Source organism: Falco biarmicus, chromosome 1, assembly GCF_023638135.1.
Source record: "Falco biarmicus isolate bFalBia1 chromosome 1, bFalBia1.pri, whole genome shotgun sequence".
NCBI classification, from domain to species: domain Eukaryota; kingdom Metazoa; phylum Chordata; class Aves; order Falconiformes; family Falconidae; genus Falco; species Falco biarmicus.
The window spans coordinates 57120505-57144688 of record NC_079288.1 but is presented as its reverse complement, the minus strand read 5'-3'; the positions used below and the strand labels follow the sequence as shown (position 1 = coordinate 57144688).

Sequence of the window (24184 nt, the reverse complement as noted above, 5' to 3'; positions counted from 1 at the left end):
ATATTCCACTCATCAATGAAGGCTGTCAGTATCTGATTCCTAAAAGTGAATATTCTGTAACTCTGATATTGAGGAAAACCACAGTGGAACATGGACAGACTGAACCCCATGGAGTTTGTTACTGTGTTGATGGTACTTTCCAAGAATCACGAATAGAAAATTTCTGTTTAATTCTCTTTGAGATAAATAACTTCTTTTTGAGCAAAAGATTGTGCATCTTAATAACGATGTATTTTTGAAGTATGTAAAATGATTTGCTAACAATTTTTATTATTATTTTATTTCCTTTTCCCTGTAGATTTGGCAGGATTTTATGTTTGCATGCGCGCTATATCCAACTGACAAGAATTATTTAGAATCCATAAGAGCAGAAGTTTCTCATCAGGTATTTTGTCTGTGTGTCAAATCTCTATTTCCCATTATCTATTTTTGATTGACTGACTGTAAAAGTTAGCTTTCCCAAAATGCTTATTTGGAAGTGTTTGTTAGTGTACCTTTACGTAGCAGACACAAAATGTAACCTCAATAAATCATCTTTAACTTACTCGCAGGAGTAGTAAGTCAAGAAGAGGTACAGGCCTTCCTCATGTCCAAACTGCTTTTTTTTCAGGGATGTTTAAGAGCATTCACTGAGAGTGAGGTCTAATGATTGCAATGTACTTTAGCACAGAATTTACCCTTCACATATGGCTGAGTAGATGAGTATGGAGGTGCATGTGTGCATATATGTAAGCATATTAAAAATTTACCCCTCTGTAGGTGTCTATTACAGAAGTTTGAGCCTCGTGGAGAGCTAAGGAAATAGTGAACAGTGCAGATAAAAGCAAGAATTGTAGGCTCAGCGTATGTAATATGCATGTGGACTTGTAATTCCAGTAGTAATAAAATGGGTTTTTTGTTGTTGTTGTTTGTTTTTTTGTTTTAAATAAAAAGAGAAGCAATTTTGCTTAATTTCTGAATCTGTAAATTGTATTTCAGGTAAGACGTTTAAAATCCCATCCATCGATTATTTTGTGGAGTGGTAACAATGAAAATGAAGCAGCAATCGCAAGCAACTGGTTCTCTATACCTTATGCTGACAAAGAAGTCTATATCAAAGACTATGTGATGCTTTATGTGAAGAACATCCGAGAAATAGTTCTTACTGTAAGTGATCTCAAAATACTGTAGGGGACAGGGCTTGGCAAAATGGTTTAAAGTTTGCAGTTTGAGTGACTTGGGATTACTTTTTTGCTTTTTTGTTTGTTTGTTTGTTAATCCTTTTGGGAAATGAAAAACAGCACGTTATTGAGGAATAGAACTTTCCAGGCTCTTGTAAACAACTCTAAACTCAAGGATTATCCTTAAAGTAGGATAAAACTAAAAAAATTACTTACATCTTTTACACTTTGTGATATGTAAAGGAAGACCTGAAAAGGTAGTGGATCTTGCTTCTTTTTTCCTTCCTATTTTTAATACCTCCACAAATGCCTTAACTTTCAGTGGACAAAAATCAACTTGCCTCTTAATTAATCGATCTAGATGATCAGATATCCTTTATTCTGATTTTGTTGAAGGATACTGTAAGAAGGATTTAAGAATCCTCAGGCCTTTTAACAGCAGTTGAATGAATTCATAGAGATGTTATTTCTTCAGTGTGCTATTCCAGTATTGTGACTTAAGATTTTTGGCCTAAGCAGCCTTTTTACAGCTGAGTTGTTTGTAAAGGTATACTGTGGTGTTTCTGTGATTAGCTACAGGAGTTAGATGGCCAATGCACGTGCAGCAAAGCGAGGTGTTCTAGCTTGATGCTATTTTTTAGTTACAGTTCACGTATGTAGTGTTGCTGTCCAAGACAGACCCCTCTTTTATTTTAAAGCCATAGAATAACTGTTTTGAGTGCCAGAAGGAACCACACAATGAAATAATTTCAGGTCCTGTATAATACAAGCCAGCTGAAGAAATCTGTAACTACTAGCAGTACCGGATTATATAACTTTAAAAGACTTCTAAGTTTCAGCTAAAGACTTCAGGGAATCCAGGATATCCTGTAGTAAATTGTTTCAATTAATTATTAATTACTCATGTAAAAAAAAAGATGAAAAGAAAAAGATGAGGGATTGAGACTGTTTCTTAAAATGAAGCACATAGCTAAGTGCTTTGCTGTATTGGAGCCAGTTGCTGTAACTTGTGACTGGTAACTAACGTGGGCCTCTATCTTACTACAAGTAGGGTGTTAAATTAATTATACCTGCAAAAAGATTCCTTTAGTACTTTGTAGGGTACTGCTAAAAGTTTTAGTATACTAAATCTAACAAGGCTATAAAGGCAGCTCTGAACAATTTGAAATGTAATCCTTCTTATAGTCTCATCTATCTTAACGTGCAGAGCCAGCCAAAATGACAATAACCTGCAATGTTACCATGCAAGCATCAGTAGCAGAATACCTTGGCTTTGTTCAGACTAAATCTAGGTGACTATTTAGTACAAAAGGGGAAAATCATGGCCTTGTTCCTGCAAAAACACTGCAAAAGTAATGATTTTCCATAAAGAAGTCACAGTACTCAAATATTAATGTTCCTTGAGTTTATTTTTCACGAGGCACGCTTCAAATAGCTTTCATTAAGAATTTAGAAGCATATAAAGATAGGAAACCTCTTGATGTGAGGAGAGAATCCCTTAACAGCAGAGCAAGCAATATCATGCCCAGCTGTCCTCCAAGAACATAAATAAGAAGCTAATTAAGCAAGTAAAGATGATGGATGTCAGGACACAAAGGGGAAAGTTTCCTAGGCAGTGACTCATAGATTTGGAAAAGTCATGTTCTCCCTGCCCCACCTCCCCCTTTTCAGAATGTGGTGTATGTATTCAGATGATAAAAGCCGATCACTTTGTGAGGGTGTTGTGGTTTTGTTCTGTTTTGTTTTAAAATCCCAGGAAGATAAGAGTCGTCCTTTTATTGCATCCAGTCCCACCAATGGCTTGGAGTCAGTTAAAGAAGGCTGGATCTCCCAGAATCCTTATGATACCCATTATGGTGACACTCACTTTTATGACTACAGCAATGACTGCTGGAACTGGACAGTGTATCCTAAAACTCGTTTTGCTTCAGAATATGGATTTCAGTCCTGGCCTTCCTTCAGTACAATCGAAAAGGTAAGGCTGGGCTTCCACACCTTAGTGTCCCCTCTGTTCTCATTTAATGAGGGCAGTGAGTGTCCTCTCAACAAACTACAGCATCAAAACTGTAGTTGGGATAATACGTTGTTAGGTGCAGTATGGCACAGGTGGGACAGAGGTGTGTGCTGCTGTGGAGGGAGGGTGTGAGACAGGACTGTTTCCCTCCTCAGTGTTCAATATATTTACCTTGATGTTGCAAGAGGAAAATTGTTACGAGACTATGAGTTTTAGTAGTAATTCTATTTAATATATAGCTTAGTAATGATTACCTAACATCAGCATTTCATTTTGTTGTGTCTAAGGATATGAGTTAGAAGCAGAAGAAACATTACAAATGCTGAATTGTGCCGAATTCTAAAATGTATTGATTTTTATAATTTTTACCAGTTTCTTAAATATTTTTTTCTTTATGCATTGCAAGTAAGAGGATTTGGGTTTGCCTCCTATTACATTTAGATATTGTATATTCTATCTTATTTATCCACTTGGAGCACAGACGTATCATGCTGTTTGTCCATTTGTTCAGAGAGATGAATATTGTGTTGAGACTCATGCATGCAGCTAAAAGGAGTTCAGAATGTTCCTTTCAGTTTGCTGGGCAAAGTATATTATCTGAGACATAATCAGTACGTTCATCCATACTGATAAAAATGAAAATTATTCGGCCTAAAAAGGAACAAATTTAAATAAAGAAGATTTTATAGAGATTGTAATTACAATGAAAGCTTGACAATAATAACTATATGATCTATGCTGCATTGTTGTCCTTAGCTGAAAAAAAATATTTCATGATCATTTGTTTTCAGAGGCAGGGTTTGAAAATGTACACAATATTAGACTTTATAGCCATACTAACTTCTATAACTTTTATACCTGAATGTGTTTGACTAGAGTACATTCTTCCATCTTAATGTAAGATGTTTCTGATTACTAGGAATGCAAGCAAACCTCTGAAGTCCCTTGGCTAAACTGAACCTTACAACAAATAAGTTCAATTCCATTGAACCAAAAGTTTCTCTTCTGGGTTCAGCACTAACGTCCGTTTTCATTTATTTGTACGAGTAGTATAAGCAAAGGGTGTTACTGATTCAAAATCCTTGCATGACTGCCTGTATAGAAATACACTACCAATTTTAAAGATTTTGGATTATGTCAGCAGGCTGTAATGGATATCCTTCCCTGAATATCATGTCAGTCATTAAATGCACATTTTGCCTTTTTATTCTGATCTCTTACTTTTGTGTTTTTTAAAAGGTTTCCTCCGCTGAGGACTGGTCCTATACAAGCAATTTTTCTCTCCATCGACAACACCATGAAAATGGCAATGATCAGATGCTTCAACAGCTTGAGCGTCATTTCAAGCTTCCCCAGAGCACAGATCCCATAAAGAAGTTCAAAGATACGATTTACCTCACTCAGGTAACAGTGATGTCTTCAATATAAGTAGCTGTCAGTACTTGTTCCGTTAGGTACTTCAGTGGTTAAAACTGGGCCTGTTCTATTAGGTAATGTTCAGTTACAGAAAGTTTCTACGCTGAAGCATTGGTGAGTCCAGCTTAATTTGGAAATAGCTTGTGTCTCATTTATTGGAGAGAGACTGCAATTTTCGTCATAGAAAGGCTGGAATACTTCTCAGGGAATTTCCCAGAAAGTGGCTCAATTGCGAGAAACTCTGGCTGTGTGTGCTCCCTGCCCCCGCCTGGGCCCACTCCTGAAGCTGGCTGGGGGTCAGAGATGTGCTCGCCTTCCTTGGTAGGTGGATTATTCCTGGTGCTACCCTGTTACTCCCTCTTCCAGGCTGGGTATGGTTTTGCTCTTCATGTGGCCGCTGTAGGCTTACTGCTTTGATTTTTGCCACAAGGAATACATGAGCTTTTGAAAAAGAATGTTACTACAGAATGCAGTTCTTTATGAATGAGATTATTGGTAGCTTTTATGTTGTTATGAACTCAGACATTGATATTTTAGATAATCTATTTTCTTGGTGTTTTTTTTTTTCAAATCAGTAGGTTATATTTTGCTCTTCATCCACAGTAGTTTACCTCATGCCTGTTTCTTTCTTTGTGATTTTTATGTGACTTTTAAGTGATGTTAAGTAACTTTTTAATGCTATTAGACAAGCTTAAAGTGCTGTTACTTTTTTTATGTTCCAAGAATTTCAGAAACGCTCTTGATGGCAATAATTGCACATTCACTAAGTTTTTAACGTTTGAGAGCTGCTATCAGCAAGTTTTATATAAAACCAAAACAGCTGGAGAACATTAGGCACTGGTGATAAGAGAACAAAGATAGATGCTGTGAAATTGAAAATGGGTAAAACTTGCACAGTGAGGTCCTGACTCAGAAGGCCGTGAGAGTTTCTGCAGTGTTAAGTCTGTCAGGGCTTTATTGACAGGTTAAACAATTCAAGACTACCAAAATAAGAATAGCAAAAAAGACAGGAGAGTAAACTTGGCTTTAATGGCTAACTAGAAGTGTTATCCTTACCTTTTGAGCTGTCCTAAAGAATAACTTTTTTCCTTTATTTTGAGACTTTCTTTTAATACTTCCTCTGCCTAGTAGTATATTTTGTGAAGAAAATGACAGGCTGTTTGGTTTCTGTTGAGAACTTGGCCAGTGAAAAATTCTGAAAAGTGTTCTTTAAAGGCAAGGCAGGGAAGGAGAGAAGAAGTGGGAGTGCAGGTGAAAAAAGGTTGCTCTTTTGGTGCACAATTTTGAGTGTATGCTGGGAATGTGTGTTATAAGTTCAGAGTATAGGGATGTGGACATCATGGTAGTGTATAATGGAGATAGTATAACTTAACGTAATTTTGCAACTCTTGGGCTTTTTATTTACATTAATAAAAAAAAATATTTATTTTAAATTTTTCCTTCCCTTGTCTTTCATTTGCTTGTCAAAGACCCTGTTGCCCAGGGATCTTCACTGGATAGATGGCAGAAAGTAGCCCTTCCAGATTTTCTCTAAAGATACTGCTTGTAAAGCTGTTGGGAACTGCTAGGAATAGACCTTCAAGCAGAGGTCTGCTGCACTGTAGGTGTATACCCTTGAAGACTCAAGTTTAAAGTTATGTGCCATTGCTGTGGAGTCTGTGTTGTATGTTAATATATACAAACATGCTTTGAAAGTAAAGTAAAATGCAAAATACAGTACACCAAAATTATTTTTTTTATGTGTTTGTTGGCCAAGGTGATGCAGGCTCAGTGTATGAAGACAGAAACTGAATTCTATCGTTTTAGTCAAAGTGAAATAATCAAGGGAGAAGGACACACGATGGGAGCTCTGTACTGGCAACTTAATGACATTTGGCAGGCACCTTCATGGGCTTCCTTGGGTAAGTTTTGTGACCGTCTGGTAAAAAGCATCAACTGTCTGTCTTGTTTTGTTTTCCTCATCTGGAAGTATCAGAATAAGAAGTATGGCTCTGTTCTCTCGGGGAACTGCAAACTTTGAACATGTTTCTGTCCATCCTTTAGAAATGCTTTCCAGAAAAGTTTTTCAGGATCATTCTAATAGTTCGTGAAAGTGGAAGAGGATAAAGAGTAAAGCAATTCTTTTCCTATGGAAGTGTTGCTGTTTAAGTTCAGATTTAGCAGCCACCAACTCTTACCCTTGTTTTAGCAAGGTTTAATTTAGAGAAGTTAAAATCTTATGTAACTCCCAATTTCTTAAAAATACATTTTTTTGTTTAAGCAGTATTCTCATTTCTCCCAAAGAAATAATATCAATCAAGCCAGACAAGGTTGCCAGTTAGGGAAGTGATGGTTAAGACTGAGGGCACAACCCCCTTGTGAGGTAAACTTTCAGCTACCCTTGTTTTTCTTATGTAGAACTGGATCTTTCTGAAACTGTCTGTGATACATCATCTAGTTTTTTCCAGAGAAATTTTGCATTCTTTTAAATTTAGGAAGATCAATTATTTTAAAATTGGAGACTGCTAAAAAATTCTGTTTCCAAAAGGGTCTGTCCTAGAAATCTCTGATTATATTTATTGTCTCAGCTGTAGAGATGCATGTATGTACCCAGCCACCCTGAGTGAGAATGGACAGGGAGGGAGCTAGTGGGATAGGAGGGTGAGAAGGAACACCTGTGTATAATTATACTTTCCATAATCTCAGCAAGTCTGGTTGATTTTGCTCCTCCTGCCCCTCATGGTAAAATGATCAAAACCTCTCGCTTCAGCAGGCAGTAGTGTGCTGTCAAAAAAAGTACAGAACTGTGATCCTGTTCTGAGCAGGATGGGATTTAGTATGTCAGGGCTAGGCATCTAGATTTCTTCTGTAGTCAGTTAAGGGATAGATGGTTATCTCCAGAGTGTGATTCATCATGTCCTTAGCTGCCTAATAAGTGGGATGAATTATCTTCTCCATGCTGAACTTGATTTTCATGGAAGTTCCTATGATAGCTCTTGCCCAGCATAGCTTCTGAGAAGCTCTTTATAGAAGATGACTAGCTGAGATTTGGTGTCTAACAGTGTCAGGTGAGGTGAATCACTCTTTGTGACTAAATTATTCTGCTAATATGCTATTTATGCACGATACCTTCTTACATATTTATCTTTTTTTCCTTTTAGAACACAAAAATGGAGTAGTCAGAAATACAAAGAGATAGGTCACTTAGGCAGCAAGAAATAGGGGAGGAATGTGTGGTATGAGGGATGTGGCTGTGTTTCACGTTCTGAAAATTTTGTTTAGAAGTAATTTTGAAATGGAGAAGCTGTTCTGTGGCAGCTCTATAGAACTTGGGTAGATTGTCTTTCAATTTTAGTTATTTCTCACATATTGTGTTTTTGAAAATCCTTATTTAAAAATATCCTGTGTGAAGATATACGAGTGAACTAGAAAATGCTAAGAGTTAGTGTGAAGTTCTCAATCTGTCCTTAGAACAAAATGCCTTTTGGCCTTGCTTTAAAAAAATATTAACCCTCCCCCATCCTCCCCTTCTTTCTCAGGGAGATATTTTTCCCTCTCCCTTTTTATTTTTGTTATTTTTTCTTTTTTTCCCTATTATTCATCCAAGCGAAGTAACTGCAATCAGCAAAGGAAAACAAACCAGTAGAAGAAACAGGCTATTTTATTTAAATGTTAAGGCAACCGTCCAACTATAATGGCCATCTCTCTGGACTTTCTAGACTTGTATTAGAAAATAGAATATCCCAATGTTCATTTTTATGTTTCTAGCAATGGCTGATGCTCTTAGGCTTTAAGTGCCTCAAGAGAAAAAGATGCTTGGAAAAATGTCTCTTTGTAAAGACAAGTGTATTGATAGATGAAGTGATCATGGAGACCATAAATGTATTTTTAAGTACAGAGCTGACGTCATTGTAGAAAATACATCAAATACCTGAATTATTCATATGTTGTTGAAGTTAGTTTACAGAACAGAAACTCAGCAGAGATACAGCTGTCCCTTTGTTTTGTTCTGTTCCCTCAGTGGAATGAGGAAAGGTTTAATATTCATTTAATTAGGCAGTGTGGTAGAAGGATTTTTGAAATGCTAATGGAAGAAATTATGCAAAACTTCAGAGAAATTAGTTTTATTTGCACTTCAAAAACACGTTTCTGCATCTTGTTAGATGGCACAGTAGTATCACCAGTGAGTACTTCTTATTTAACTGTGTTGTTTCACAGCTCGCCATGGAGGGGCTTACCTAATTTCCCATACACAGCAAAGTGTTTCCTCATGTAGTGTGGAGGGGAGAAGGTAGCAAATGTTTCTCCTTTCAATTTACCTTTAAGGTGTTTGCTTGGGATTGAATGAAAACACAGCACAGTACTCCCATCATAGTACTTTTGCCTTCAGTTCATAACTAAACAGCTTTTACCACAACTGGGGTTTGATTGTTAGTGCCTGGTTGAGCCGGTCGTGCCATGATGAATGCTTTAGCATCTATGCAGTGTGTTTTGGTGAACAGCACTGTGATAGACATGGCAGTTTAACTCCCTCCCACACAGGTGTCACCTTGAGGTGCTCAACTTGGTTGTCATGAGATTCCCTTGAACAGATAACTGGCTTTCATTGCAGGTTCAATATTTAGAGCCCCTGGTGAGCTGAAACTACAGGCTATTATGGAGAAAAACAGATCTGAATTCCTGAGACTGAGGTGTGGAAAGAACTAGCAGCATGTTTCTCAGGTTGCATTTAATGGTGTGAAGTGATTAATTTAAAATCCATTACAGGGAGAGATGTTTGTTCTCACTCCTGCTATCAGTTTAGAAGGCTTCAGGGAAGAGTCAGAAGAAAGGGTACTGGGATCTCCTTACAAACCTGATTTTAGATTCCTGTTCTGAAGCTTGATACTGCAGAGAGTGCAGACCCCGTGTTATTATCAGGAAACAACTGGGGAACTTGGATTTCTTTAAGAATTCATTTAAATGTGGGGGGAGGAGGAGAGAGCCACCTCAGGGCTGTTTTAAATAACTTTTGACTTGCCTTTGGGCATGCATGTCTGTAACATGAAAATTTAAGCCCAGAGATTTCTCACATACCTACCTGGTCGACAGATTTCTTACGTCCATTTTTGGGGCAGGGGGAGTATTTTATATGCAGCTTGCCTATTTTTAAATGAAGAAATGTGACTCTTTAGGAAATCAAGACAACAGATGAGCTGAAGAATGTGGCTTTTTTTTTTTTCAATGAATTTCAGTTTTCTGTGCTGTTTGAAGTTACTTTGACAATTGTATTACTAAGGTTCTGTTCCTGGAAAAGTTATCTTTGGAAGACCCTTCCTGTGTGAAACTGCTCCAGCAGTTGAGCTTTGGTTCTTCAAAGTGGCTCTAGGTTTTTAGGGAAATGAAATATCAACCTTAAAAAGCTGATCTGAGATAAGCAGACTAGTAATGTTTTCAGACATCCCAAAACAATAGGTGTAGTAGTTGAACCCTAGAATGAACTTTGAAATGGTACAAACTTCTAAGTGTGTGGCTTGTTTGCTTTTGTTTGTTGGTTGAGTTTTTTTTGTTTGTGTTTCCCTGCGGAAGTCTAATGCCAAGTTTAGTCTGAGTTGTTTTCTCCACTGTACGGGTTTCTTGGGGATCTCTGTATCTGCTGTCTAGGTAGCAAACCTCTCTTTCCTTCTAGTGACCACTGCAATGTGGTTACATAATCCAGTTGAAAATCAAGGCACAGCAGAAACTGAGAGTAGGACACATTTGGAGAAAAATGGGATTTTTTATTATGCCAAGTAACAGAAACTGCTCTACAACAATTGCATTATTCATTTTTGTATTGAAGACAGTTGAAGCCTAGATTTTCATCATGTAAATTAAGCTGTGGCAAAAATTTAATACATCAGCAGGCATTGAAACCTCAGCCCATGCTGGATGAGCTTGTCTGAGCTTGTGGTGGGCTCTGTCGGGGTCCTGCAGTGAGCAGCATCTATTGCCCTGGCAATTGAGTTCCCTGGGAGTCTTGTTGTGGCAGTCCTGAGGGCTTCAGAGAGCTCAACCCCTCCCAAGGCCTAGGTTAGGCTTAGTGCCCATGTCTCGTACAAGGCCCATTGCTTGTATTTTTTAGATCAGATGCTGCCGCACAGTTTACTCTTCTTTCAGATAATCCATCGCCAATCCAAATCTCTCATCTTCTCAAGTGTCATGATGCTAAAAAGTAATTTGTTAGCACTTTCTGTTTTGGGTGGGATTGTCCTTTAGACCACCAACATTTTCTGCCAGGAGTTGTCCTTGGAATGCAAGAACATGGCTTTGTTCATATCTTTAGGTGATCAGGCCCAGCCAGCACGGGTTTATGAAAGGCAGGTCCTGCTTGACTAACCTGATCTCCTTCTATGACAAGGTGACCTGCTCAGTAGGTGAGGGAAAGCCTGTGGATGTTGTCTACCTGGGCCTTAGTAAAGCCTTGGACACCATTTCCCCCAGCATTCTCCTGGAGAAACTGGCTGCTCTTGGCTTGGACAGGGGTACTTTACGCTGGGTAAAAAACTGGCTGGATGGCTGGGCCCAAAGAGTGGTGGTGAATGGAGTTACACCCAGCTGTTGGCCGATCACAGCTGGTGTTCCCCAGGGCTCAGTACTGGGGCCAGTCCTGCTGAATATCTTTATCAATGATCTGGATGAGGACATGGAGGGCACCCTCAGTAAGTTTGCAGATGACACCAAGCTGGGCAGGAGTGTTGATCTGCTTGAGGGTAGGAAGGCTTTACAGGGGGATCTGGACTGCTGGATCGATGGGCTGAAGCCAACTGGTTCAACAAGAAGTTCCAGGTCATGCACTTGGGTCACACCAACCCCACACAAGGCTACAGGCTTGGGGCAGAGCGGCTGGAAAGCTGCCTGGGGGAAAAGGACCTGGGGGTGCTGGCTGACAGCTGGCTGAACATGAGCCAGCCGTGTGCCCAGGTGGCCAAGTTGGCCAACAGCATCCTGGCTTGTGTCAGTGTGGCCAGCAGGGCAAGGGAAGTGATTGTCCCCCTGTACTCAGCACTGGTGAGGCCACACCTCAAATCCTGTGTTCAGTTTTGGGCCCCTCACTGCAAGAGGGACACTGAGGTGCTGCAGCGTGTCCAGGGAAGGGCAACGGAGCTGGTGCAGGGTCTGGAGCACAAGTCTTATGAGTAGCAGCTGAGGGAACTGGGGTGGTTTAGCCTGGAGAAAAGGAGGCTCAGGGGAGACCTTATTGCTCTCTACAACTACCTGAAAGGAGGTTGTAGCAAGGTGGGTGTCGGTGTCTTCTCCCAAGTAACAAGTGATAGGACAAGAGGAAATGGCCTCAAGTTGTGCCAGGGGAGGCTTAGGTTGGATGTTAAGAAAAGTTTCTTCACTGAATGGGTTGTCAAGCATTGGGACAGGCTGCCCAGGGAAGTGTTTGGGTCACCATCCCTTGAGGTATTTGAAAACTGTGTAGGTGTGGCATTTAGGGACATGATTTAGTGGTGGACTAGGCAGTGCTAGGTTAAAGGTTGGACTTTATGATCTCAAAGGTCTTTTCCAGCCTAAAGGACTCTATGATTCTATATACTGAACAGCGCCAATATACTGTGAATGTTCATCAGTTTATTAACAGCCTGTCTGCTTTGAAGCAGATGCAGCAGCCTCTACTGAAGTTTTCTTTCACACTTCATCTCTTTGGTTTGCTTCAGTGCTATTAACTGAAGTGCTGGTGGTGTTTGGTTGATAACAGCCTGATCTCATAGCACAGTTGAACGTTGTATGGGTTTTCCAGGCAGATAGATTTTCTTTGTTCCCAAGCTGGCTCGTTGTGAGCTTGCTGAAAACAAGGTGATGTGCAAGGGGCTACGCTGGAGCTAAGACACTTTGCTCTCCACAATGTTCATTCATGTCTATGTGGAGTGCAGGCAGAGCATGTTCAGGTCTGCCTGCGAAAGCCACAGACACACCCTTTAAAGACTACATTACTCTGCATGAAGTCCTTAATTATGAGATGCTTGAAAGTGCTAAGAGCTTCGTATAAGCACCATAACACAGAGAGGTAATTACTTATAACAAATCATATTGCTGGAAATGTTTTTCAGCATCCCCGGACTTTAAACCTGTTGTATAAAACAGAACCAGAAACAAGAATGAAACCAGTTGACTTGCTACTTCTTTTGGGGGGCATTTCAATGACTAGGTAATGGTTGAGCAAGGGCAGAGTTAAAATGCTGACAGTGGGTCCTAGATGGAAAGTTAATAGAGAAAGAAATGGAAGCAGTTTCTCTTTCAAAATGGTTGTGTGGCAGTGTTGCATCTGGCAAAATTGCTTTTTTGGAGAGGACACAACATTTGATGGCTTTTCCAGTTTGTTAATGGCAGGCTTTCAAAGTGGTAAAAGTAATGAAGTACAGCTTTCCATTAAAGAGGCAAAGTGGACTGATTGGCATACGTCTGCGTTGTGTGTACTAACTCCCACAAAGTAAGCGTTGTCTCTAGATCTTGGGAAATTCATTTTGCCTAACTCAGAGTTCTCTTCAGTTTGAGAACTTGGGTTTTTTGTCTTTGTTGCTCTTTGATGTTCTTCTAAGGAAGAACTGAATGAGGACTGAAAAAGAGGAGGAGAGTGCTGAAAGTCAGACTCTGTTGTCTCTTTACAGTGGTGGTAGTTTGTGGCAATGCCACCAATGCCAGTGTGTTTGTCTGGATTCCCAACAACATAGAAGCTCCAGCTTTTGCTTAATGTGTGGTACATTATGTCAGTTTTGTTAATGTCACTTGTTTTTAAGGCTTTCTTTAACTGAGTAACAGCATAGCAATGATAGGACCAACACTTACAAAATGTGACTTTTTGGTAAAGCTCAAAGAAAAGCTTGAAAGAGCATCAAATCCCTTCCAGAGCAGAGCTTTGCCTGGAAGAAAACAAGTCTCTTAACTTCAGTCATTATCTGCACCTGATAGAGGAGAAAAAGGGTGGAGGGGGATATTGTGTTGCTATAGCAGGACCAGAGAGCGCAGGAAGTGATTGTGTGCCAAGGCAATCTTGGATTCAATCTGAATTTTTCTTCATTCTTACCCTTTTCAGAGTATGGTGGTAAGTGGAAACTGCTCCATTATTTTGCCCAGAACTTCTTTGCACCACTGCTGCCTGTGGCCTATGAAGACAAAGGTGTGTTGTACATTTATGGTGTCTCAGATCTTCATGTGGACCACAAGCTGAGTTTGAGGGTAAGTGATGCCTCTCTCGCCAGTTTTATGTCCCTCCCACAAAAATGGGAGAAGCTAAAATGAGCACATCTTTGTTAGACAAACTTCAGTAAGTCCATGATCAAACACAATGAGGTACAATTCTTGTCTTTAATCTTCTTAGGCGCAACACCATCCTTTATTATAGTAGTGTATACTGCTTCACAGAACAGGGAATGAATTGCTTTGCTTTTAGCTTGTAGGTGTAGGTCTGAAATCCAGTATTCTGTTTAAATCTTAAAGGAATTGATGGTTAAACAGAACAGTGTGAAAATGGTACCTCACTACTTAACAAAACTGTTCCCTTGGTGTTAGACTATATGAACTGACTAAGTGGGGGGAAAAAAGGGTTGCAACCAGTGCTTATCAGTACTCAAACTACACTGCTCTGGGAAAAGAACTAGATTATTTTTTGAAATATCAACAGAATATCTAGGTGTACTTGAATTGCAAGGTCACCTATGCAGTGTCACCATTTCACAACTGATGCTTTAAGTGTTTTCTGGTAATGCTATAGAAACTGATAGGATTTCTTAGGTGGTGTTTGGGCTGCAGAGTTGTCCTGTACAACACAGTCTTGCTTTTCAGTTTGTTACATTTTGTTGCTGTTAAGTAACCAGATCCCATATGAATTTAGGGGCTATTTTTCACTATGAGATACAGTTCCTGACATAAAGAGCATCCCATGTGAAAAGGCTGGGAGGGCTGGAAAAATAGACCTAGAGACCTGGAATGACTCACTAGTCATTTCAGAACTAGTAGTATGGTATGTCAGTTCCTAATTCACTGCTCTCTGGGGGGCTGCCATGAATTTTCAGATTTATCAGGTGACATATATAGTAATATAGAAATTATAGAAAATACTATAGATCCTATTATAGGATCTATTATATATTATTATAGAAAATAATATAGATTTATAGATAATATAGTAATATAGAATTATAGACAATGGTTGCAGTTTCTGGATAGTCAGTTCTTACAGTAGGACTGCACTTAATGATTTTTTTTTTCTGGTCTGAGATACTGTAAAAGGTTTGAATCAGTTTTTCTGATAGTGTCAGAGAAGCATTGGCACTAGGGTAGTTCCGATGAGTGCTGTATTTCGCACTTCAAGAAAATTTGAAACTTTTGAAAGGAGTTAAAATCTGTTTTTGACTGCAGACCCCTGTTAAGTTCAAAAATAGCCTAAAATTTATGAAGAGATAGAATGCTGTAGTTCTCATTAAGTGCCTATCTTCCAAATTATGCTTTTTTCTTTTTTTTTCTTTTAACATAAGGGTGCATCCATGGTATGCATGCATGATCTCTGGGAATGCATTTTACTATATTAATTATAACTTCCATAATCCCTTTTAAGATGACGCAGCTTGTTTCTGTTTAGTGGTGATTGTTAGAATCTAGGAGAAGCTCTAGATGATCCCGTTGGGTTACATCAGGTAACACTGAGCAATCTCAAGAAAATCCTTTGTTTGACTCTTTTTTAATCAGGGAGAGGAGGAAAACGAGTCAACAAATTAGTCACTTACTAATTCCATTTCTCAGTACTCCCTTGAAAGGAATTGGCAACCCCCTTCTCTGAAGAACCCTGGAGAAAACAAAAAGCTTTCCGAATCAAGATCAGCAACAGATTCAGACTGTTTGAAATTGACTTATTGTTCTGTCTATATAATTACCTAATTATTGTGCCATATCCACTGTTTCGATCTTTGTGGAGTTTCTTGCTAGGTGGAAATCAGGTGGTAGTGTCAGGAGAACACCTCTTGCAATGAGCAATCTGAAATATAGGATACTGGATTGTTTTCATGGATGTGACTTCTAAGCTTTGTGCTCTCTCAATATGCTCGATAGGTCATTGTGCACACCTGGAGTTCTTTGGAGTCAGTATGCACCATTGCAAAAGACAGTGTGACTGTTAAAGCACAGAGTGCTGTCCCCATCTACAAGGAGTCCATAAATGACTTACTGGAAAGATGCAGAAATTGTACAAGGAAAAGCTGCGTTATTACTTTCTGTCTTGTTGGAGAAGGTGGGCTCCAGAGTCCTACGAACCATCACTTCCTTTCATCGCTAAAGGATGCTGTAGGATTAGAAAAGACCCAGCTTAGTGTAAGCATCAGTCATGCTAAATTACTATATTTGGTTTTGCTATTCTTGCTGTTTTGTGGTGTTTGCCTGCTATGCAGTGTCTGACTCTACTGAACGTTCTTTCTCCTTATCTGTTGCAATTCTAGCTTCCATGTTGCGTTTAAAATCAGATTTTTTTTCCTGTGTCACTACATGCATATCTAAGAAAGAGTCATGGTTTGGGTTTGATTTTGTTTGGTTGGTTGTGGGGTTTTTTTGTTGTTTTTGTTTTTAATAATGAAGTCTCCATTTCATTGGTTTTGACTGTCTCTCCCCTGACTGCTGCAGCATTACTTATTTCATTCTTTTTGTCCCTAGATAGCAAGTATCATCATGGCAAATGTTTTGGCTTGCAGACAGTGCTATATGTCAGTACTAGGGGGTGCTAGTTGAGTGTGGAGTGCATTACTGGCAGCAGTATTTCCTCTTGAAGCATTCAGACTCTCAGATCAGTGTACAATTGCTAATGTGCAATATTGCATGCTCCTTTCCTCCTTCTGCAAATCCCTGCCCTCCAGCTAAGGGTTCTGATTTGCATAATAGTGATTATTTCTTAATATCTGGCAAGCACGTCAGTCTTCTGAACAGGCACAGAAAGCATCAGTGTTGTGTAATGCTGTCATTTAGTCCATTTGCTGCTTTTCCCTAGATTTCTTCTGCTACTAGCGAGCGTGCTCTATATATAGAGAGCAGGCATGCCCGGGGTGTGTGTGTGTACACATACATTCTGTTAAGCCTCACTTCTTAGCATGTAAATCTTATTGCAGAATTCGTAATCAGCAGATTGGCAGGATGGGGACCTGTGCATTCTCACATTAGGCTTCCAAACTGTAGCTTTTCTCTTGAGAGCTAAACTAAACAAGGGGGGAATAGAGCTCTTTAATCTTTTTGAGTCTGGACCAGCATAATTGCTTTACAGAAAGAAAATGGGCCAGATTTTCCCCTCTTATCTCTTTCACAGCAGCATGGCCTGCCTCCTGAGTAAACAAAGGAAAGAAAGAGGTCTGGTTTTATTCTTTTTCAGTTGGTGGCACAATCTGAAGCCTGAGTCATGCTGGGTTTTTTTGTGGATGACATCATCAATAATAAAAATTCTGCAACTGGAGCATCATTGGGAAATTTCACTCCTTTTTCCCATGGCCATGTCTCCACAGTACTAACTAATAAGAGCAGCTAGCAAGGAAAATTGCAAAATCGTTATTTTAAGGAAGTATGTAGCTGTGATTTAAAAAATTATTGTGTTTTTTGAGAAGCTGGTACTTCTATATATAGTTACTAATAAACTAACCAGACTTTCAAATACATTGCTAATCCAAGCACTAGTCATCATAGCATTGCTTTTAAAACACATGAAAACTTCAGTGTTTCTTCAGAAAACACAAAATGTAAAGGGGATGTGCTTTTTCTTAAAAATGAATAATGCTGTTTGTCTTGTAAGGAGGACATAGTTTCTACACTTAACAGAATTTATCTGCATTTTTATATATAGTTAATTGATACTTGAAAATGATGTAGCATAATATTTCATGATGGTGAATGGCAAGTGCTGCATCAAAATGTGTCCTGGTTGTGCTTTTAAGCCTCTCTGAGATTAACTACTGATAGAACTTAATATAAAATATTCTACCTTGTCCTGACACGTCACAATAAAGCTGCCTTCTAAATGTAGTGTAAGGTTCACTGCCATGTTCCATTACGATGAGGTGACCTGTGTTACTGTGATTTTTACATCTTTTGCTTCTGTGTATTTCTGTTATGATGTGATTGGAAAGGCCAGCTACTTTAGTAGCTGTGAATTTGTACGTTGAGTGAAGTGTGCAGATGAAAGGACAAATCTCTTTCACTGCAGTAAGTATAGGATACCAGTACTATGTACAAGTCAGATTACCATTTATTGGGTTATTTTCGTAGGATAAGAGTGATCACATTTCATGGCATTTTTCCACAATCTGTAGTATTCAGTAGGAGGGCTATAATAATATTTGCAGATTTTGTATGATTGTTACATATGAATCCTGTTGCCTTGACCTTTTGTTCTAGAAGAGATTTCCAGAAGAAAAGAATAATTTTGATCGAACGTGGTTGTTCAGTCTGTTTTACTGACATGCAAGTCTTTCCCAGTTTGGGCATAACTGGGTTCTTCTTTAACACATATATTTTCTCTTATTTATTTATTTATCTCTCTCTCTTCCAGGCCTCTGTATCCCAACGAGATGACATTTATATATTTGTTCTTCAGACCACTGCAATTGCTCCTTTTGTTTCCCTGGATGTAGGGAGTATAAAAGGCAGATTTAGTGATAATGGCTTCCTCATGACTGAAAAGAAGAAAGTGGTTGTGTTTTATCCTTGGGAACCTACCAGTGTTGAAGAACTAGAAAAGTCACTAACCTTGACCTCTCTGGTGGACGTTGTCTGAGGATACTTCATTTCCTTCTAGACAAGGAGTGAAACGGGAAGAGGAAAAAAATTAGAAGAATTTTACTACAGCTGAAGTGATGTAAAATTTGAGCTGACTGGACCACATATTGTCTGTTCCTGTCATGTGTGAATTTTAACTGCTGATTCAATGTAAAGATACCAACAGCAAAGCTTGCATATAATATATGTGGTGTATTGAAAATGAGGCTTTCTCAGCTAACAGGAAAAATATATCCCATGTATAAAATGGGAAGAGTCAGTCAGTGTAAGAGAGCTAGTCTGAGTTCTCCAATTCACGTGAGATTGGAGCTCTGAATCCAACTTAAGAGGCAACACAAATATGTGTATCCAGACTATGGCTGTAAAAATCGGTATTTTTTCCAGATTCACTATGCCGTCAGTGGAAATTCATCTTACGGTAACAGCAAGGTATGCTGGGGGCAAGGGGGAAGGGCAGAGAGTGAAGCTGGGACCACCTCCACAGATAAGCCCCAACTTGGAGTTGTTTGATCTAGCTGCACCCAAATTGGGCACGCACTAATCTCCTACCCTTTCAGATCTGTGGCTGTCACTCTGTCAGGTGTCCTGCCTGCCTCCTGCAAGGTAGGCTTCCAAATAGACATGAAACCTGCGCTGTCTACTCAGACATCAGGCGGATCTGTTCCCCCTTCCGAAAGGGGAATTGAGTACGAGATTTTCTTCTCTCTTTTCATGCAACATAAGCAATAACCTCTGCATCTAGCTTTGACTATTCCCAGGTTCAGTCACAAACCTTTCGCTGCTGCGTGGGATCCTGTATCATGTGGCATACTATGAGATATGCCTGGCTGTGGGAAAAGGAATGAGGGAAAGAGTTGACCAAAGGTGCAAAGAAGAAAGAGGCAGCACAGAGAAGAAAAAGTCATGTGAGAGGACCACAGAATTACAACTGACTGCTTTTTCTGTAGTAGATACAGAACAGGAGCTGCTGTTCTCAGACATCGCTGCACAGCCATTCTGTTCCCTCCTGGCATTCCTCATGAGTGGCCCTGTGCTCCATGCTGACCCTCCTCTCTTCCCAGCAAAGGAGAAACTCAACATCTTAACTTTTGCATAATTGTGTGTGGGTTCCCTGTAGAAGACTGTGTTGACTCATGATATAGTGGTGGCACACTGGACTCCTTAGTCTGTACAAAGGAATAGTGCTTCACCTTCTATTCTGTTTCTGAGTAATTTGTTTTTAAAATGTTTGTTTCCCATAGAAATGTCTCATTTTGGCATTTGAGACAAAGAAAATAAGCTTTTTTCAGCATGGGGGGCTGCGGTATCCTGTGGAGCTGAAAGCCTGAGTGTTTGGCTGTTGGGAAATCCAGGCCACCGAGCCATGCTGTGGGCAGGTCATTAAACATTGGGCTTGTTGGTCAGATGTGGTTTGAAATGCGGATGGAATCTTGCTGGCGTTCCACAAGGCTCCTCTCACAGTCCAAGCAAGTATTAATTTTCTTGCAAAGCACCTAGCAGTATCAGCACTTTGGAATAGAAAGTGTTTGAACAAGCTCTATGGGTGATGTCCATCTTCATCATAAAAGTGCGAAGTGGGTGATGCTGGCTGGTGGTGCAGCTGGAGCGTGTGTGTGGCGAGCAGCTGTGTGCTCAATTGGTCAGTTAGAGAACCTGGAACTGGGAGTTGTTTTCTTGCAGTGATCATAAATTTAATGGGCAAAGAGACGAGCCTATTGACTGATCGCTCAGTGATTTCTCGTGCTTTTTTGAATTGGGTGTTAACCAAAACTGACATACTCCTGAGTAAGAGGAAAAACTTAAAGATGAAAAGGAAATGATAAACGGAAAATGCTTACAAATACATTATTAGGTCACCAAAACAACTAACTGCAGTTGCATAGGAGGGCTTTTCTGATTCAAAACTTGTCCTAGTTGAAAGAAAACATGAAAGCAAAAGATGTATTTGTATGTGCCAATATTTATAGGTTATGCAAAATAAATAGGGAAAATTACAGTCATGAATAGAGCTTGACAGAAAATGCAGACATCAATAAAGGAATTTAAAAGTTATCCAAGAGGCATCCTGGGCTGACAATACAAGAAAAATCCTTCAGTTTTTTCAGTGTCCTGGAATCAAAGTAGCAGTAGCCAGTATAAGGTAAGGGTGAAAAAATGGGGAGAAAATATGGAATAAGTAATGATTAATAAATATTGCTGCAGTGTATTAGGAAAAGGGCAGGCTGGTTGATGTTTTTCTCTTACATCGATGTAGAAAAATCTCTTCCAGCAACATCTAGCTAGAATTACAAAATGACACTTAATAGTGTTAAATAAATAAAACTTTTACAGAATTATTTGTTACAATCAAGAGGACTATCTGAAGGTCAGTGGTATTTGTGTAGTGCATCCCAGAATATGAATGAAGTTTCAGAGGTGTAGAAAAGAGCTTTTGGATTGCTAGAAGCTATAAACCATGAATTTCGATGTGTGACCTTGTTTAGCCTGTCACAAGCAAAATCATGAAAGAAATCACGTGGTACATGATCAGTAATTGAAGTGGCTATGCAACTAATGCCTGTTAGCACTGATACGCAGAAGAGCATTGCTTTCTACAGTTATCTGATTGGCATAAAAAGGTTCAGACAATTTTTTAATTGTCTGTTATTTTTGAAGCTCAAAAGCTCCCTAAAGAGTGGGTCCATTCTTTCTCACTGGAAAGCTTTAATTCAGCACTAGGCGCTGTTACGAAAGATGAGCAACTGCTTAAGCCAAATACTTGAGTTCAAAATAGAATTTAATGGAGGAGGTTCACTTCTATTGTTTTAATATCCTTAATAATTTCTTTTGGTTTCCTGGTGGTGTAGTAGGTACGTATTTATAGATGCTGGTTTCTTTTCTCCCTCGTGCAGCAGTGGTTGTAACATGTACTTTGGTTAACCATTTCCCCTTGGTACTTCTGCCACTGCATGCTGTGCTACACTTGGTTACGTCGTTCTTTCTTTGTGTCAGATCAGGTCAAAGGTAGGAATGCAAGGGTGAAGGGATCGTCACAGTATCTATCACTCCTATCAACACATCCATCTGGAGCCATCTGTTGCATTGCCAGTTGTATCTGACTAGGGATCAGCAGCAGGAGCGTTAGGGGAAGCATTTGGTAAGTGTTGTGGTGCTTGTCCTCAGTGTCATATTATTGGTGGCAACAGTAGAGGGGAACCGGCCTCATCAGTATTCTTTAAGGGTGCAGCATTTCCGTGTTTTGTTCAAGGGATCACTGGGTTTGCTTGTGCTGGTGGCCTTTGCTTCTGGGCTCCCTCTGGGCTATTCTCCACAAATGGCAGAAGCAGCAGAGTTCCCCTTAGCAGGAGCCAACGACAAATGCCTTTCCAGAGCAGAATCTGAGAGCGGGTTTTGGAAGAACGATGTATGGCATTGGCTAATTTATTGTCCTAAAACTGGTCTATGGCAGGGATTTGGCTCTGAACCCAGTCGGGACTTGCAGAGACCATTCTGAGCTTTAGAGGGCACTTCTTTGCTACTTTCTGCTGCACAACGAAGACTTATTTTGCTCCAGTTTACTGGAACACTTCCTTGGAAGCTTTTCCAAGTTCTACTACATCTTTTCCAGGAAAGAAGCATGTGTATGTATCTAGAGTTCCTCTCTAAGTAAGTGCCTTTCCCAGTCTTTATTGTTAACCTGTTGTTTGCATATCTTGGGGCCTGGACAATTTTTCTGCCTTGGAGGCATGTCTTTCTTCGGTACTTTTACTTCTGTTAGTTTTGGTTTTGGAGATGGGTAGCAGAGACCACTTTACTAACCTGTAGCAGTGTCAGGTGCAGAGGAACAGGCCAGGGAGTTTCTTAGTCTCAGTGAAGGGCAGTTCAGTGTTGTAGCTTACAGGCCAGCCTTTACAGCTGTCAGAATTGCAGTTTTCTTACCCTCTGAAGGGTAAGTTGAGTCATCCAGGAGCTTGTGGTTTGAATGTTTAAGGACATGTTCCAGTCAAAGTATTGGGTTTACATAACTCTGCTTTCCAGTCAGACGTTAAAAGACAGCAAAATGATAGCCCCAGTTTAGTTTAATTAGGGTGGAAAACCAAAAGAACTTAAGTGAAATATACAGAACCTTATATACAGTGTCCCTGCCAGCAGTGAGGAAAGGCCATCTAAGTGTAGGAAGTGGAGTTAGTAAAGACCTGTAAATGTCCGTTTCGATTATTACTGTGCGTTGTAACAAAAACAGAGTTGTCTTTGGTCTAGGCCACTACAGTGAAGGAAACATGCTGCAGCGTGGAGGGGAACACCACGCTGAAGACTAGTCAGGAGAGAGGTGGAGAGTGTGGTTGCTTGCCAGGACCTGTTCTTGGGGGTCTGCTTTTGGAAGTTGATGTTGAGATTTCTTGGTAGGCTTTGAGTGCAAAGTGGTTCGGGATTGCTCTTTCTTTGCATAGCCTTTTTACTTTGTGGCTGGCTGAGGACCTGGTTGACTCTGTCAAGGGGAATAGCTGTGGCTGAAGGGACATTACCCTTGAGTATTAGAACCAGTGGCCTGTGGATCGATCCAGGCCCTACGGCCCAGTGGGGAGCTGGTAACCCAGAACAGGAGCTCTAAATAAGAATGAAAGTGGTCTGTCAAGCTGGTGGCCTGGTGGGGAATCATGCTGTTGTCAGATGCAGGAGCTGAAAGTTTCAATCCTTTTTTGTGGTGGTGAAATACCAAAACCTTAAATGCTGGCCTCCGATACCTCTTTGCAAATGTTTTGATGGCCAGGCTTTTGCCAGCATTGCAGCTTCTCTCTCTTTGAGTGTTGCAGCAGTCCTCCTTTGCCTTTGTAAATAAGCTAGATAGTAGTACTCTGGCATGCTGGTCCTGTGATTCTGTCTTACCAACCAGCATGTGCTATACCAGGACTGAAGCTTCAGCTCACTTCCCGAAAAACTGTGAAGGAGCGAGACAGTTGGTGTAAGCCAGCCCTCCGGCGGTTTGCTGTGAAAGAGAGTGGAAAACAATCTCTTGTTATGAGTTGTTCCATGGTACTGGTAAGATGGTAGGAAGCTGTAGATAGTTTGCCCAGCCTGATCACTGCTGAGGCGCCAAGGGTAGCAGAGGAGCTTCTATGAAGGAGCAGGCCCAGTGTTTAGGGCAGTGATGTGGCTTGTGTATCTAGCCATCTGCTACCCATTTGGAAGTGCTCTGGCCACAGATTTTGGTTTGTACTGGAGCCAAATGTAGAGTTTCTTGCCTGGGATGCTGAAGATAAGATGATGAGGTGGTTGCACATCTGAAAGAGAAGTGAGGCGTTAGTCATTCTCCTGTCTTTCTGGCAAACTTCATTGTATTAGCTAGCCCAGACAGCATGATGCTACTCCCACATGAGCACATGTGTGCGCCGACTCAGCTGAAATGTTGGCAAGCACTGCTGCAGGCCCCAGGTTAACTGATGTTAAGTGAGTCATGAGTGTTTTCCCATGCAGTGTGTAATAAAGTCCACTGATCTGCTAGTGCTCTTTGGTATTGAGAAAATAGCAAGGGCAAATGGATGGCTGAAAAATTTCTGTAGCAGTTGCTTTTAAATAAGTCCATGGGGAAACCTCTGCAGGCTTTGAATAATGTATCTGCTACAGTCTTGCTCTAAGCAGGGCATCACGCTGCTTCGTAACCCTGAATACAGAAAAGCAACTCCTAGGTAATTAACTTGTTCTGTCTTTTGCTTGTAGCTGTAGGAATCTTTTGAAGCCAGCAAAGGTTCAGACTGTGCCTTTGGCCGTTACTCTAGAACAGCTCTATTGTATGACATGATTGTGTGCTCCAGAAGAGCCAAAAGCTGTGGATGGTGGGTGAGTACTGACCATTGCATCCTGACTAACT

General features: G+C 40.2%; 1 protein-coding gene across 2 annotated transcripts in view; it reads left to right on the top strand.

Annotated features, from left to right (window-relative positions):
* MANBA (mannosidase beta) overlaps positions 1–24184 on the top strand; it is a 67062-nt gene that overhangs the window by 38750 nt on the left and 4128 nt on the right. Inside the window, exons 10-17 of one of the 2 annotated variants that reach the window (XM_056327437.1) lie at positions 299–385; positions 979–1146; positions 2917–3135; positions 4414–4578; positions 6347–6491; positions 13628–13770; positions 15640–15897; positions 18110–24153. In XM_056327437.1, coding sequence (XP_056183412.1) covers positions 299–385; positions 979–1146; positions 2917–3135; positions 4414–4578; positions 6347–6491; positions 13628–13770; positions 15640–15897; positions 18110–18334 — 1410 coding nt within the window. In that variant the 3' untranslated portion in view covers positions 18335–24153. Of the gene's footprint in view, positions 1–298; positions 386–978; positions 1147–2916; positions 3136–4413; positions 4579–6346; positions 6492–13627; positions 13771–15639; positions 15898–18109; positions 24154–24184 lie in introns of those variants that run through there. The other variant, XM_056327447.1, reaches the window with a different exon arrangement.